At 37.3% G+C, this 15,208-nt stretch overlaps 1 protein-coding gene across 13 annotated transcripts in view; it reads left to right on the forward strand.

Annotated features, from left to right (window-relative positions):
* Window positions 1–15,208, forward strand: part of LOC149185213 (ARM repeat superfamily protein) — a 378,063-nt gene that overhangs the window by 82,768 nt on the left and 280,087 nt on the right. For all 13 annotated transcript variants that reach the window (XM_089417804.1, XM_089417816.1, XM_089417818.1 and 10 more), the window contains one exon: window positions 815–880. In XM_089417804.1, coding sequence (XP_089273930.1) covers window positions 815–880 — 66 coding nt within the window. The remainder of the gene's footprint in view (window positions 1–814; window positions 881–15,208) is intronic.

Here is a 15,208-nt window from a genome sequence, read left to right on the forward strand (position 1 = left end):
GTCTTGTGCTCAAAGATGTGTCTTCTCCCTTAGCCCAGCCCTCCTTTTATAAGTTTGAGTTACTGACTGAATCCAGAACCATATTCTCCAAAGTGATTGGCATTTGAGATTAGATCTCAACATTATTTGAGACCAATGATTTGGATTCATCTAATTTGCCAATGCAAATAACTTTTTTCATTTCATTAGATTAACTCATTTTATTTTATAAAAGTCAATTACATTAATAATTAAAGTAATTGCTAAGATTTAAGGGTCAATTAGGCAACTTCCACACATCTAGAGTCTAGACACTTGGACCTATGCAGAAATACCTACCTGAGCTACTAACATCAACACAATGTATTAGACACTTTATTTTGCCATTGAAATCATCTGTTCAAATCACTGTTATTTATCTATATCTATTTTCTTCTATGGCTGCTTTTTATCCCAAAAATTTCAAGCCACATCTGCATTTATTTGGATGATATAGTGTTCTTTTTAGCTATTTATAATTTCTTATAGATAACAAGGTTAATGAAGGTAATTATTATTGGGTAGGTTATCTTTTTTCCAGTCAAATGTAGGTTTGCCTCACCCCAGTTTAATGTGCAATATCATGATCTTCCTCCATAAGGTCTTGAGATCCATTCTTTATATCCTGGTTTTAGAAAATGTCAAATGCACTTGACAGAAGTTTGCATTGGTTCATGACATCTGTTATTATTTTAACTTACTGCACATATGCATGGTGCTTTGGAATGTTGAACATGTAGATACGGTATGAATGTTACACATTTTTCTCACAATAAAGATATTCCTTTGTGGACAGTCAACAACAGAGCACTATTGCATTGGTCTGAAAATTCTGAATCAAATTGTCGCAGAGATGAATCAGGTAAGTAATGTGGTTCTGAATTGTAATAATTGTCTATAATTTAGCTTTTGTTAGAAAGAACTTTCATCAAATAATCTGGTGTGTTGTTTTAGTATATGGTCTGTGCAATAAAACAGTCATGGGTAAATTAGAGAAGATGTAAGAAAATTGTATTGCATTGAGTTTATTACTGTTGTCACATTCACCATTATCTTAAATGAAAACCTGGAAGGCTTACAGTCTACCCCACTCTCAGTCTTTCATCTTTTGCTTCACTTTAACTATTGTCTAATTAATTATTGGTATTTCCCAAGCTGTGAAATGAAATACATTTTTAACTCGTTTGATTTGGTTGTAGTTATCCATGCAAAAGTTTTTCTATATGGGAAATACCCTTCTTACCTCCAACTAGCATTTCTAAGCACCATTGCCAAGCGCTATTGTCTGCCTCTCAGACTAACAAGCTTAACTGATTGTTAGTAGGTCAAGGTAGATAGAGTTTGTACAAGTAACATGAGAAGGGAATTTATGTGGTGTATTGATCATCCTTTTTCTTTGTGACATATCCTATCTGCAATGGACATGAAGTTTAAACACAATAATAATGATTTAAAAGTAAGATATAATGAAATCATGGCAATAGTAAAACCAATTTATGTGAAGGCACAACTATGTTATGAATATAATTTATAGTAAAATAATTAAAAAAAATGTAAACAATAATAATCATAATTAATGATTAATTAACTAAATAGTTAGTAATGAAGAGGTATGTCCCTAAGGACATCACTGTTGTGAAGAGGTACCTGCCTAGATATATAAGCATACCATCACCATCATTGTAATCATCTTACATGTATTAAGATATTCTTATATAATATATTATTTGTCCTCTCATGGATATTTATATATTTAAGATCTTCTAAAGTAGTTTGTTGTGTATACAAATTTTGTTCGTTACATTGGAATCAAAGCATTCCTCTCTGAGTATACGAACTTTGTTCGTTACATCGGTGTCAGAGTGGAGGCTCAACTGCTGCATAGAGTTAGTCTGATCTGGCCATTGGCCATCAGGGAAAATTTTAAGAACCCCCCGTAAATTTATAAATATAATAAATGGGCGAATCTCCATGGTATATAGGAAAAATGGAAGGCGATTTTATTAATAATATAATATGTATATATAATTTTTTGGCGAATCTCTCACGAGGCATGGCGAATATTTTACTCAATTATAAAATCTTGTAAGATCTTCGCGAGTCTTTCACTAAATAATAAAACTTTGTAAAGTCCTAGTGAATCTTAGCATAGGCTACATGCTGGTTTAATTCTCCCATTTAAATAGGCTACATTCCAGGTGAATACCATGGGTCAATACCATGTGCCATTTTGGTGAATACCATGGGTCAATACCATGTGCCATTTTTATTTTTATTAATTCTAATATTAGGGTTAATAATGGTTTTTTTCATGGTATTAATAACAATCTAGTCCATGGTATTTGTCCCATAGTATTTTGGCCAACCTCTCGTTTATTTATATTTTTATTAATTTACCATACCTCTTTTACAAATATGGTATTTGGCCCATAGGATTCACTTAAATAAAACCTCTTTCTTGAGCCTTCATAAATAGAACGAGGGTCATGGACTAAATATAAAAAGAGGTTTTATTTATTTACGATACGTCTAGTTTATTTATATTTTTAATTATTTACCATACTGTTTGAGTAAGTATAAAAATACGTTTTATTTATTTACCATAACTCCACTTTACTTATATTTTTATTTGTTTACACCGTTACATGTATATAAGGTGACTTATGGAGTAAATATAAAAAATGTTTTATTTATTTACCATACCTCTCATTTATTTATATTTTTATTAATTTACCATACCTCTTTTATAAATATGGTATTTGGCCCATAGGATTCACTTAAATAAAACCTATTCTTGAAAATGGGCGAATGGATTCACTTAAATAAAACCTATTCTTGAAAATGGGCGAATGGAAGGTTGTAAGTCCTAATTTCAAGGGCTATTTGAGGTGATTTGTAAAAATGTACTATGATACAAAATATTCACCCACTAAAAATTTAAAACCCCTTAATTTCGCCAAAGGGCAAACATTCGCCCCTAAAATTATCCTTGTTGGCCATCAACCCTTCGTCAAGTTCGTTGCCGTTGGAATTCAAGCTTTTAGCCATAGAAGTATTTGGAGGTTCTCCATTTTGTTGTTAGGCCTTTGGCCATTTAAAAAAAAAGAGAATGTAATTTAAAAAAGTTTTTTTGTTTAATATATAAAAAAAGAAGAGGTTTAAAAATAAATAAATATAATAACATCAAGAAAAAGAGGAAAAAAAAATAATTAGATAAAATATTATAAAAGTTAGATATTAAAAAATAGAGTCAAAAAGAGTCAAAAAAAGATAAAAAGGATATATCTATATATATAAAGGAAATTAAAAAAAAATCAAAATCATCAACTTCCTTGACCAGTCGCATCCGTTTGCCTAGCCAATGTCTGCTGCCACTTTGCTTCGCTACATTCAAACGCAATACATTGCAACCACTGTCAAACATAGCTGCTTGCTTTATCAACGCTCGTCGTTGCAAACCGTCCACCGCTGCAAACTGTCCACTGCTGCAGTATGTGTCCATCTTGAGCCGACCAACCTTGCACCACCAACAACCACTATCAATACAAGTCGTCACGACATTTTCGAGCCGTCGTTCCCGCAAAAGACAACTGCAACCGTTGTGCCTACTACTCGCTGGCTCTGCCGCCGCGTCCACTGTCCTCACTCCGTTCACTGCCAAAAACACCTATTTCATTTTTGTAGTCATCCGACCACTGACTTGCCGCGTCCTGCCGTTGACTCCACTATTTTTGCCGGCGTTGCCAATTAAACCAACCATCGCCTCAAACCTTTCACTGTCAAGACATTTCGCTGTATCCACTCACCTCTTCGTAAATTCCGACCAAAACTTTGTAAATTCGTTCCACTAAATTGTGTTGGACTGTACCGTGATATATAATTTAAACAATTACTTAATTGTAACATATATAATTTTCGTTTAATTATAAATTGATTAATTAATATAATAAAAGACACGTTTAAAGAAATCTCTCACATCCCCTCTCATAATATAAGTAACAAGAAAGTAGTTAACGTTTCTTCTTAGAATCTAAGTAATGAGGAAGCGAAGGTCTTAAATAAAGGCCTAAACTTTGCCATAGCCCCTAGCCATATACCGACAGAAGAAATCATTTGTAGCCTTGAAGACGAGATTCAAGATCTAAGGGAAGAGGATAAATAGCTAATCAGACAAGATTGTGCGATCATCTTAAGAAAAGCAAAACCTCCAAAGAAAAACTTGGACCATGGACAATTAATGGCCCTAAGAAGCTTTAGAAATAACGATAACATTGTCATCTTAAAGGCGGACAAGGGAGGGGCAACAATGGTAATGGATAAAGAGGAATATATCACCAAAATGAGAGACCACATGTACAATAGTGGCAACTACAAGAAGCTTAAGGAGAACCCTATTTCCAAGATTACTAGGATGGTTAAAAAGGCCATCAAGGATTCCAACCTTGACGAAAGACTGAAGAAACGCCTTTCCCCTGATAAAGAAATCATTTGCAGCCTTGAAGACGGGATTCAAGATCTAAGGGAAGAGGATAAATAGCTAATCAGACAAGATTGTGCGATCATCTTAAGAAAAGAAAAACCTCCGAAGAAAAACTTGGACCATGGACAATTAATGGCCCTAAGAAGCTTTAGAAATAACGATAACATTGTCATCTTAAAGGCGGACAGGGGAGGGGCAACAATGGTAATGGATAAAGAGGAATATACCACCAAAATGAGAGACCACATGTATAATAGTGGCAACTACAAGAAGCTTAAGGAGAACCCTATTTCCAAGATTACTAGGATGGTTAAAAAGGCCATCAAGGATTCCAACCTTGACGAAAGACTGAAGAAGCGCCTCTCCCCTGATAAAGAAATCATCTCACAAATTTATGGAGCCCCAAAAATTCATAAAGTAGGTGCCCCCCCTAGACCCATTGTCAACACTATTGGGGCACCCATATTATGAATTGGCAAAATATGTTGCTAGCAACTTAGCTCCTCTGGTTGGCAAGACCAATTCTTACATTAAAGACTTGTAAAGTTTTGTAGATGTTCTATGCTAAGAGCAATTTCACTTTTCTCACAGCGTAGATAAGCAAAATGCAGATAGAACATATAAGCAGATCTTACAGAAGACAAATCAGAAACAAGAAAAATGTATGTGTTTGTTTCGGCGGTCAACAGGATGCTTCAACCAGCAAAGTCTCCTTTGGTCAGCCAGCCCAGCATGTGTCACAACAACCCTCCAACCAGTAGATGAGTCAACCCAAGTCAGTTCTACAAAAGTCAACGCTGTCCTGAAAAGTCAACGTAGGGGCAGCAAGCTAAAAGTCAATGCAGCAGCAAAACGGTCAACCCTTTGACCTCGATTTTTGTGCCAGGTAGTATGGCCTTCAAAAATCGAACCTCCCACAAGTTTTCAGCTTGTTTGGACCAAGCATTGACCAAAGTCAATGCTGGTCAAACTTCTGCGAAACCCTAGCAGCAGAAACCCTAGCAGCAGAAAAATCCTCTTCGTCCTTCCCACATGTGGTTGAAATTCGTCCTCCAGGTAGCTCGTACTTTTTAGGATGAGAGAGGAAGATGTGAGTTATGTTGTGATCAAATTCTCTCCAACTTTTCCTGTATATATATATCCATCAATGAGGGTGTGTGACACATCTGTTGGGCATGTGAGCCTACATTACAAAACTGGCTGACCTTTGCACATATAATTTATTAAGAATAATAAATTCAAAATATAAGTTCTGCTCATCGGATTAAGACTATTTTTATATGGATTTTACACCTCTCAGAAAGAGGAATCCAACAAAAATATTAGCCTCTTAATCTGAGCCTCAGAACATGGAGTTTGGATCTAGTTGTCCAAATTTAACACTCCCTCTCAACTAGGGAGAACTCCATTTATTAGTGCAATTAACATCGTGAGTCATCCCGCCGAAACTTGCTTTGCTGGCTTCTTTATTTCAGAACAGAAGTGGGTCAGTCACAAAGACATCATTCCCCGACTGACATAATCAGTCCAGAGGTCCCAGACCTCACAAATCTTGATCCCAGATCAAGTGGTTGGACCATGCCATCCTAGATAGAGAGTACGGCAATCTCTGATGCGTCCATCAGTCTTTGCTAATAGTCTCTAGCTTTTCCACACCTCATTGGCCAAATGAGAGGTACTTCCCATGAGCCCTGAACTCAATGGGTAGGATGCATATGGGGCACAGATTAAATGAGTGGCGAACCAGCGCAATAATCACAAGGGTGGGGCAGAAGCATTATGAGTGCTTATAGCTCCGAGAAGCTATCCCCAAAGCCCCCCAGAGCTCCCAGAGCTCATCGTCCAACAGGACCCACATCATAGGGTCTTTCCACGACACCAAGACTCTCACGGAAGGTTAGGAACTTGACCTTCCCCAGGGGCTTAGTGAGAATATCCGCGACCTGCTCATCAGTTCCTATATGATCGAGCCTTACGGCGCCTCGCTGTACCATATCCCGGATAAAGTGGTACCTGATATCAATATGCTTGGATCGGTCGTGGAACACAGGATTCTCAGTCATACGAATCCCACTCTGATTATCACAGAGTATTACAGTGGTATCTAGCACATGTTGGAATAGCTCACTAAAGAGCTTCCTCAACCAAACTGCTTCACAACAGGCCATACTAGCAGCAATGTATTCGGCCTCCGCGGTGCTCAAAGCCACCGACTTCTGCTTCCTGCTCATCCATGAGATCGAAGCAGAACCAAGATTGAAACAGCATCCAGATGTGCTCTTACGATCCACCACACTGCCAGCCCAATTGGCATCAGTATATCCCCGGAGTATCACACTCCCGGCAGTGTATCTCAGCCCATGGTTTATCGTGCCCCGAAGATATCTCAAAAGATTCTTGGCACCAACCCAGTGAAAATGATGAGGCTCAACCATCTGTTGACTCAAAGTATTCACTGCAAAACATATGTCCGGACGGGTGTTCACTAAGAACATTAAAGCTCCTATGAGTTGACAATACTCAGTAGGATTGGCCAAGATAGGCCCTGCAGTGTTGCCACTCAACTTCTTAAAGTTGAGTTCCATTGGTGTCGACACGGACTTACAGTCCACCATCCCAAATCTTTCCAGAAGCTTCACAATATACTTTCCTTGAGAAAGGAAAATCTCTCCAGGTCTCTGCCAGACCTCCAGGCCTAGGAAATAGTGCATCAGTCCTAGGTCTTTCATCTCGAACTCAGCAGCAAGCTCCCTCTTACATTGATGAATGAGAGGGTCATCACCTGTCAGGAAGAGGTCGTCCACATACAGCACTAGAATGAGAGGCTTTCCTTCCTCAACCTTAAAGTAAAGGTTTGGATCAACATTGCTTTGAGTGAAGCCCAGCTTCATCAAGTAACTATCCATCCTCTCATACCAAGCTCTGGGTGCTTGCTTTAACCCATAGAGGGCTTTCTTCAACCTGCAGACATAAGTGTCTCGATCTTGAACTTCAAATCCTAGAGGTTGTTCTACATACACCTCTTCCTTTATTGCACCATGCAGAAAAGCGGTCTTGACATCCATCTGATGAAGACTCCATCCTTGCGTAGCAGCAAGGGCTATGATGGATCGGATGGTGGTATATCGAGCCACACGTGCAAATATATCGTCATAGTCAATTCCTTCCTTTTGAGAGAAGCCACGGGCAACAAATCTTGCCTTAAACTTTTCAGCACTCCCATCAGATCCATGTTTAATCTTGTAGAGCCATTTAGCGGTGACAACAGATTTGTCCTTCGGTCTCGGGACCACATCCCAGACATCATTCTTCATAATAGCCTTATATTCTTCATGCATAGCATCCTTCCAGACTTGATGCTTGATGGCTTCTTCAAAAGATCCAGGTTCAGATTGTATAATAGTACTCATGGCAGCTAGATACCCTTGGTATCTACACGGCTTCTTGCTTTCTCGGAATGTTCCCCTTGGGGCAGCATGACCCTCAGCATCTTCGAGGGTGTCCCTGAGCCATGATGGCCTCTTTCCTAGAGAAGGGGAAGGATCAATAGGGTCCATTGGCCCTTCAACATCAGGCATAGTCTCATCCTGGGGTTCTTCCAGATTTCCAGGTCTTTCTTCATGGTTTTCTTCAGATCTAGGAAGATCTACTACTTTCTTCAGGGAAGCATCTTCGTCAAAAGTGACATCATGGCTTATCTCTACTTCCCTTTGACCAGGTACATAGACTCTATATGCCTTAGAAGTCTCACTGTAGCCCACAAACATTCCTTTCTTCCCAATAGCATCCAGCTTACTTCTCTTTTCTTTCGGCACATGAAAATAGACAGGACATCCAAAAATTCTAAAATGTGAGACATCAGGTTTCTTACCAGAGAAAACCTCTTCGGGAGTTTTGGAGTCCAAAGCGGAATGAGGGCATCGGTTTTGAATGTACATAGCAGTATTTGCAGCTTCTCCCCACAGAAACTTTGGAAGACCCTGGTCACATAGCATGGCACGGGCAGCTTCCACAATAGTCCTATTCTTGCGTTCAGCAACACCATTCTGCTCAGGAGTATATGCAGTGGTAGTCTCCCTCTTAATGCCAGCTTCTCTGCAAAAGTCTTTGAACTCATTTGACTCATATTCAGTGCCATTGTCAGTCCTCAAAATCTTGATCTTCTTTCCGGTCATATTTTCCACCAAGGCTTTGAAGGTACGGAACCACATGAAAGCCTCATCCTTCTTCTTCAAGAAGTATATCCAGGTTTTGCGAGAGAAGTCATCAGTAAATGTCATATAGTAAGAACATCCCCCCAGGGATGTTACAGGCAACATACCGGAAAGATCAGAATGGACCAGTTGCAATATCTCAGATGTCTTTGTGACACTTGAGGGGAAAGGTCCCCTTGTATGTTTTCCTTCAGCACAGCCCTTACATACACCTTTATGATTATTTCCAAAATCAGGCATCCCTGTCACCACCTTCCTTGCTTCGGGAAGAGCCTTGTAATGAAGGTGTCCAAATCTTCGGTGCCATAGTTCGGTTTGACGGATAGTATCACAAGTCATAGCTCCCAACGGACTCCCTCCAACCTGGTAGAGTGTACCAACTCTAAAACCAATTGAGATAGCTTCCTTGAAGCTCTTCTTCCACATGAGTGCCTTTCCATCAGAGAAAGTTACATTGAATCCTTTGTCTTCCATGGCAGATACAGACACAAGGTTCTTCTTCAATTTGGGTACATAGAGTACATCTTGTAGATGGAGGACTTGTCCTTGAGACAAGTGGAGGGTCACAGTCCCGGTCCCTTTCACAGGATAAGTGGCATTATCCCCAAGGATAATTTCTAGATTAGTATCCCTTTCAACCATGTCAGAAAGTGCTTCCTTGAATCCGGTGATGTGTCTTGAGGCACCACTATCGATTAGCCAGACATCCATAGTGTCGGGCGGAGATGCAGCTGAGAGAGCAGATATTAGAATATACTCATTTCTTTTATCAACAACATTAGACTCCTCATACCTGGTATTTCTGGTCCTTTTAGAAGGTGGATGGTTTCCTTCAAAGTGAGCCTTCCTCTTTCCTTTGGATTTGTCATTTCTTTGATTCCCATTCCTTCGGTTGTTGTTGTTGTCGTCACTATCGGGAGAATTCTTTTGGAAGGGGCATTCTCTAGCATAGTGTCTAGTCCTATGGCAGGTGAAACATTTACCCTTCTTCTTTTGAGTCTTAGTCCTTCCTTTGTCCTTGGAACCACCAGAGTTCTTCTTTCGGGAATGAGCAACATAGGCAGCATTTCTTTCATTATCAAATTCCTTCATCCTTGTTTCTTCTTGCATACATCTAGACAGAAGCTCATCAAAGTTAGGGATGGTATTATTGTTGAGAATGGTAGTTGTGAATACTTGCCATTCATATGGAAGTCCTCCAAGTGCGGTGAGAACCATCTCACGATCAGCTATTGTCTCCCCAATAGCTAGCAGATTGTTCCTGGTTTCGGTCAACTTCATAAAGAAGGTTTGAATAGACTCGTCTCGGCCCTTCTTCATATTCTTCAACTTGTTCTTGAGGAATAGCACTTGGTTCACATTGTTTACTCGGAACATAAGTATCAGTTTGTCATACATCTCCTTGGATGTGCCTAGTTCAGATATGTAGGCAACCAGACTCTTATTTATGGATTCCCTGATCAGCAGTTTTGCTCTGATTTCTCCCTTCTTATACTTGTGTTTAACAGCAGCAGAGGCATTTGATGGAGGTTCTTGAATCTTCCCTGTCACATGATCTAGGAGATCATGATCTTCTAATTTGAGATCTAATAACATCTTCCAGGCATGGAAGTCATCACTTCCAGTCAGCTTGTCATTCTCCCTGAATTCAAGCTTAGAGGAATCCATTTCCTTCGATGATGATTGCTATAGATAGAGTTTGTCTTCACCTCAGCTCTGATACCATGTAAAGTTTTGTAGATGTTCTATGCTAAGAGCAATTTCACTTTTCTCACAGCGTAGATAAGCAAAATGCAGATAGAACATATAAGCAGATCTTACAGAAGACAAATCAGAAACAAGAAAAATGTATGTGTTTGTTTCGGCGGTCAACAGGATGCTTCAACCAGCAAAGTCTCCTTTGGTCAGCCAGCCCAGCATGTGTCACAACAACCCTCCAACCAGTAGATGAGTCAACCCAAGTCAGTTCTACAAAAGTCAACGCTGTCCTGAAAAGTCAACGCAGGGGCAGCAAGCTAAAAGTCAATGCAGCAGCAAAACGGTCAACCCTTTGACCTCGATTTTTGTGCCAGGTAGTATGGCCTTCAAAAATCGAACCTCCCACAAGTTTTCAGCTTGTTTGGACCAAGCGTTGACCAAAGTCAATGCTGGTCAAACTTCTGCGAAACCCTAGCAGCAGAAAAATCCTCTTCGTCCTTCCCACGTGTGGCTGAAATTCGTCCTCCAGGTAGCTCGTACTTTTTAGGATGAGAGAGGAAGATGTGAGTTATGTTGTGATCAAATTCTCTCCAACTTTTCCTGTATATATATATCCATCAATGAGGGTGTGTGACACATCTGTTGGGCATGTGAGTCTACATTACAAAACTGGCTGACCTTTGCACATATAATTTATTAAGAATAATAAATTCAAAATATAAGTTCTGCTCATCGGATTAAGACTATTTTTATATGGATTTTACACCTCTCAGAAAGAGGAATCCAACAAAAATATTAGCCTCTTAATCTGAGCATCAGAACAATGAGTTTGGACCTAGTTGTCCAAATTTAACAAGACTCCAACCATTATATAGAACTTATAAAGAAAGAAAAGTTAGATCCTGGTGATAATATTGTTAGTTTTGATGTTGTCCAACTCTTCACAAAGATTCCTTTAGATGAAGCTGTCCAAGTGGTAAAAGAGGTCACAGACCTCCAGATTGCGAAGCTTGTGGAAATATGCTGCTTTCTACTTTCTTCACCTTCTAAGGTGAATTCTTTGAGTACACATTGAGAGTAGCTATGGGATCCCCACTATCCCCTATAGTAGCCAACCTCTTTATGGAGAAATTTGAAAAGAAAGCTCTTGATACCTTCCCACTGAAACCTAAATTTTGGATCAAGTTCGTTGATGACACTAGTGTAAATTGGCCTCATGGGGACAAGGAGTTGAATAACTTTTTAGACCACCTTAACAATATATCTAATGACGTCAAATTTACAATGGAAGTAGAAGAAAACAACATCCCGTTCCTGGACATTCTCCTCCTTAGAAATAAAGATGGATTACTTGGACACAAGGTGTTCAGAAATATAGCACACACTGATAACTACCTTCATTCAGAATCTCACCGTCACCCGACTCAAAAGATGGGGGTGCTCAAAACCCTCTTCACTAGAGCTTTAAGAATATCTGATGCTAATCATGTTGAAGAAGCAATTGAGTATTTGAGAAAGGTCTTTGCTAGCATTGGGTATAAAAATAAGAACATCATTAAGACCATCAAAAGAGTTAGAACCAAAAATGGAGTAAGACCCCTTGCAACAAGCTCACAAGGTTCTAACAATAAAGCTTATCTACCATTCATTCAAGGAGTCACTAATAAACTTGCCAAGGTTCTCAGAAAGAAAGATATTGAAACCTCTTTAAAACCCTTGTCTACCATAATACATAAGATGAGATCAGTTAAAGACAATCTGGATCACCTCCAGTAAAAAGGTGTTTACAAAGTCATGTGTTCATGTGGGGATTGTTACATTGGAGAGACATGAAGGTCCTTTAAAATAAGGCTCAAAGAGCATGGTGCTGACGTAAAAAATAGCAGAACTAGGTCTTCTGCACTTGCAGAACACTCAGCTAAGACATGTCACCACATATTCCTTGAAGACTCTAAGATAATCGCTAAAGAGAAGCATCAGTATAAATGAAAAATTTGGGAAGCTCTTGAAATTATAAAGCATCCTCACAATCTTAATAGAGATGGGGGTTTGGAAGTAAGCATAAGTTGGATTCCCTTACTCACTCAAGGCCCCAGAGCTCACAACCAAGATTAAACCCTTTCCATCCTCCCCTTACTTTTTCCCTATTATACCTTTCCCTCCTACCCTCTTCCTCACTTTCATCCCCTCATAAATATTTCCCGTCATCCTTCCGTTCCTTCCTTACTTATCCCCAACTAAAATTATCCCTAACTGATATTAAGAACAATAAATCTTTATAATAATAATATACTAATATCTTACTATAAAATTAAAGTTAATACTTCATTAATAATAACTATTAACTTTATTCCTAGTAATTTAATTTAATATTAAATATAATAAAAACATACACCATTAATAATTATTCCCTAACTTCACATCAATACTAATATTCTGTTCTAATTTTAATAATTATTATTAGTATAGACTTTATTAAAGTATAATGATTATTAATCTAGTTAATGATAAAATTATTATATTATTAATTGAACTTCATTATTAGTAATAAGTTATAATTTTACCAATAATGATAATAATTAATTCTCATGATAATAAATAGATTATTAACTTTATTAATTGGCTATTATCCTTGATATAAACTTTAATGATAATTATTATTATCTTAACAATTTCAATTTCTAATAAATTTTCCCTTATTAATTCAATTTAATACATTTTTCATTATATCCTCGAAATAAATAATAAAATTAGGGTTATCTGGTTGGCCATTTCTCACTGCTCATCGTTCCTTTCACTATTTATTCCCTTCTTCCTTGCTCTTCTCTATGGATTTGTCTTGACCATGATTCTTGTTGTAGACTTGAAACATTGACACAAAAATGGCTACTGTGGTTAATATTCCAAATACTCATGATTCTCAAGATTCTCACCACAAAAATCTTCAAACACTCAATTATCTATATAAATAGTTAATTTAAAAATAATAATTATTCATATAATAAAATTAATTAATTAATTTACTTAAGAGAGAGAGGGAGAGAGAGAGAAGTGGGTATCTCACTTTCCTTGATCAAGGTATCATTTGATAAAATTATCGACAAAGACAAAAGGGAGTCATTCTTTCAAAAAAATAAAAAAAAAGACTAGTTGGAAAATGATGAAGGAAGAAAAAATGGAGACCTATAATGAAAGATTTCCTAAAACTTTTATGATGTGTGTTAATGCACTATTTAAAATCAAAGGATCACTTGCAAGAAGGGACGTTATAATCTCTATTGATCCTACTCAAGATAATAATTATGTTAGTATTGAATGTGCTAACCAATTAGTGATCCTTGAATCAAACATAATTGAAATGATGGATTCAATGAATAATAAACAATATAACATAAGCAATCTACAACTAAACATTGAAGACTATATTTTTGTCTCACAATTCACTGTTAAAACCTTATTTTGTGACAATAGTGATATAATTCTGCGTTCACCCTAGATGGAATCACTAGGGTCTTTTATCTTAAATTATCTTAAATACAAAAAAGAAGTTAACATTTTTCTACAAAAAGAAAAAAAAATTGCTACAAAATATCACATTGAAACCAAATTCAGTAACACCAGAAGACATACAAGATATCTCAAAAGTAATTTCTCAAGAAAGTAAAAAAGTGATACAAAATATGCAAAGGGAAGTTGACAAAATCACTGCTGACAAAAATGAAGAAGTTACTCACCCCAAGGACCACAAGGAGAAATTATTGATGCCAATTAAGAAACCTAAAAATGACAAGAAATCGTTGAAAAACAAACTAAAAGAACTCAACACGAAAAACTTATTGAAGTCTTCAGAAGTAATTGTACAAGTTGAAGAAAAAGGAACAATTATTGATATAGTGAAATATCACGACTCAAGAAGAAGACAAGCCAGTTGAAGAAAAAACACGCTCAAATGTTGCAGTTCAGACAATGAAAATTCCAAGTGAGGATTCTGCAACATATTCAACAACATCAATACCTGAAGTAAATCAGAATATTGCCACACATAATAAGGGAAAATCAAACCACAAAAACTCTTTATCGAGATCGAATCACAAGAGCAGACAACTTAATCAGTCTGCACATTCGTATCACTCAGAGCATAAACAAAAAAATTATGTTCCAAAGAATATTGAAGTTTGCACAATTGAATCTGGTGATAAAAATTCATCACGAGTTTCTAGTAACCGAAAGATTCCACAAAACACTGATTTAGGATGGTCAGATCCTTTCTCAGTGCGACAATTTTGTTTATCACTTAGAGGATTCTAACATCTAGTATCAACGAAGATGACAACTCCAAGAATTCGAAAGAATGCAAACGGATTACAAGACCAAGAAACAAATGACATGCTTTCTCATCAGTGAGCTTTGAGGACAAAGCTTTTTGAAGAGGAAGGAAATGCTATGAATATAATTTATAGTAAAATAATAAAAAATAATGTAAACAATAATAATCATTATTAATGATTAATTAACTAAATAGTTAGTAATGAAGAGGTATGTCCCTAAGGACTTAACCGTTGTGAAGAGGGACCTGCCTAGGTATATAAACAAGCCCTCTCTCCCATTGTAATCATCTCGCATGTATGCAAATATTCTTATATAATATATTGTTTGTGCCATCATGGATATTTATATATTTTAGATCTTCTGAAGTAGTTTGCTGCGTATAAGAACCTTGTTCTTTACATTGGTATCAGATCATTCATCTGAGTATACAAATTTTGTTCGTTACATTGGTATCAAAGCATTCCTCTGA

The sequence above is a fragment of the Pinus tabuliformis genome, chromosome 3_2 (genome assembly GCF_031772625.1).
Source record: "Pinus tabuliformis cultivar Carrire ecotype Pingquan chromosome 3_2, CPIR1, whole genome shotgun sequence".
NCBI lineage: Eukaryota > Viridiplantae > Streptophyta > Pinopsida > Pinales > Pinaceae > Pinus > Pinus tabuliformis.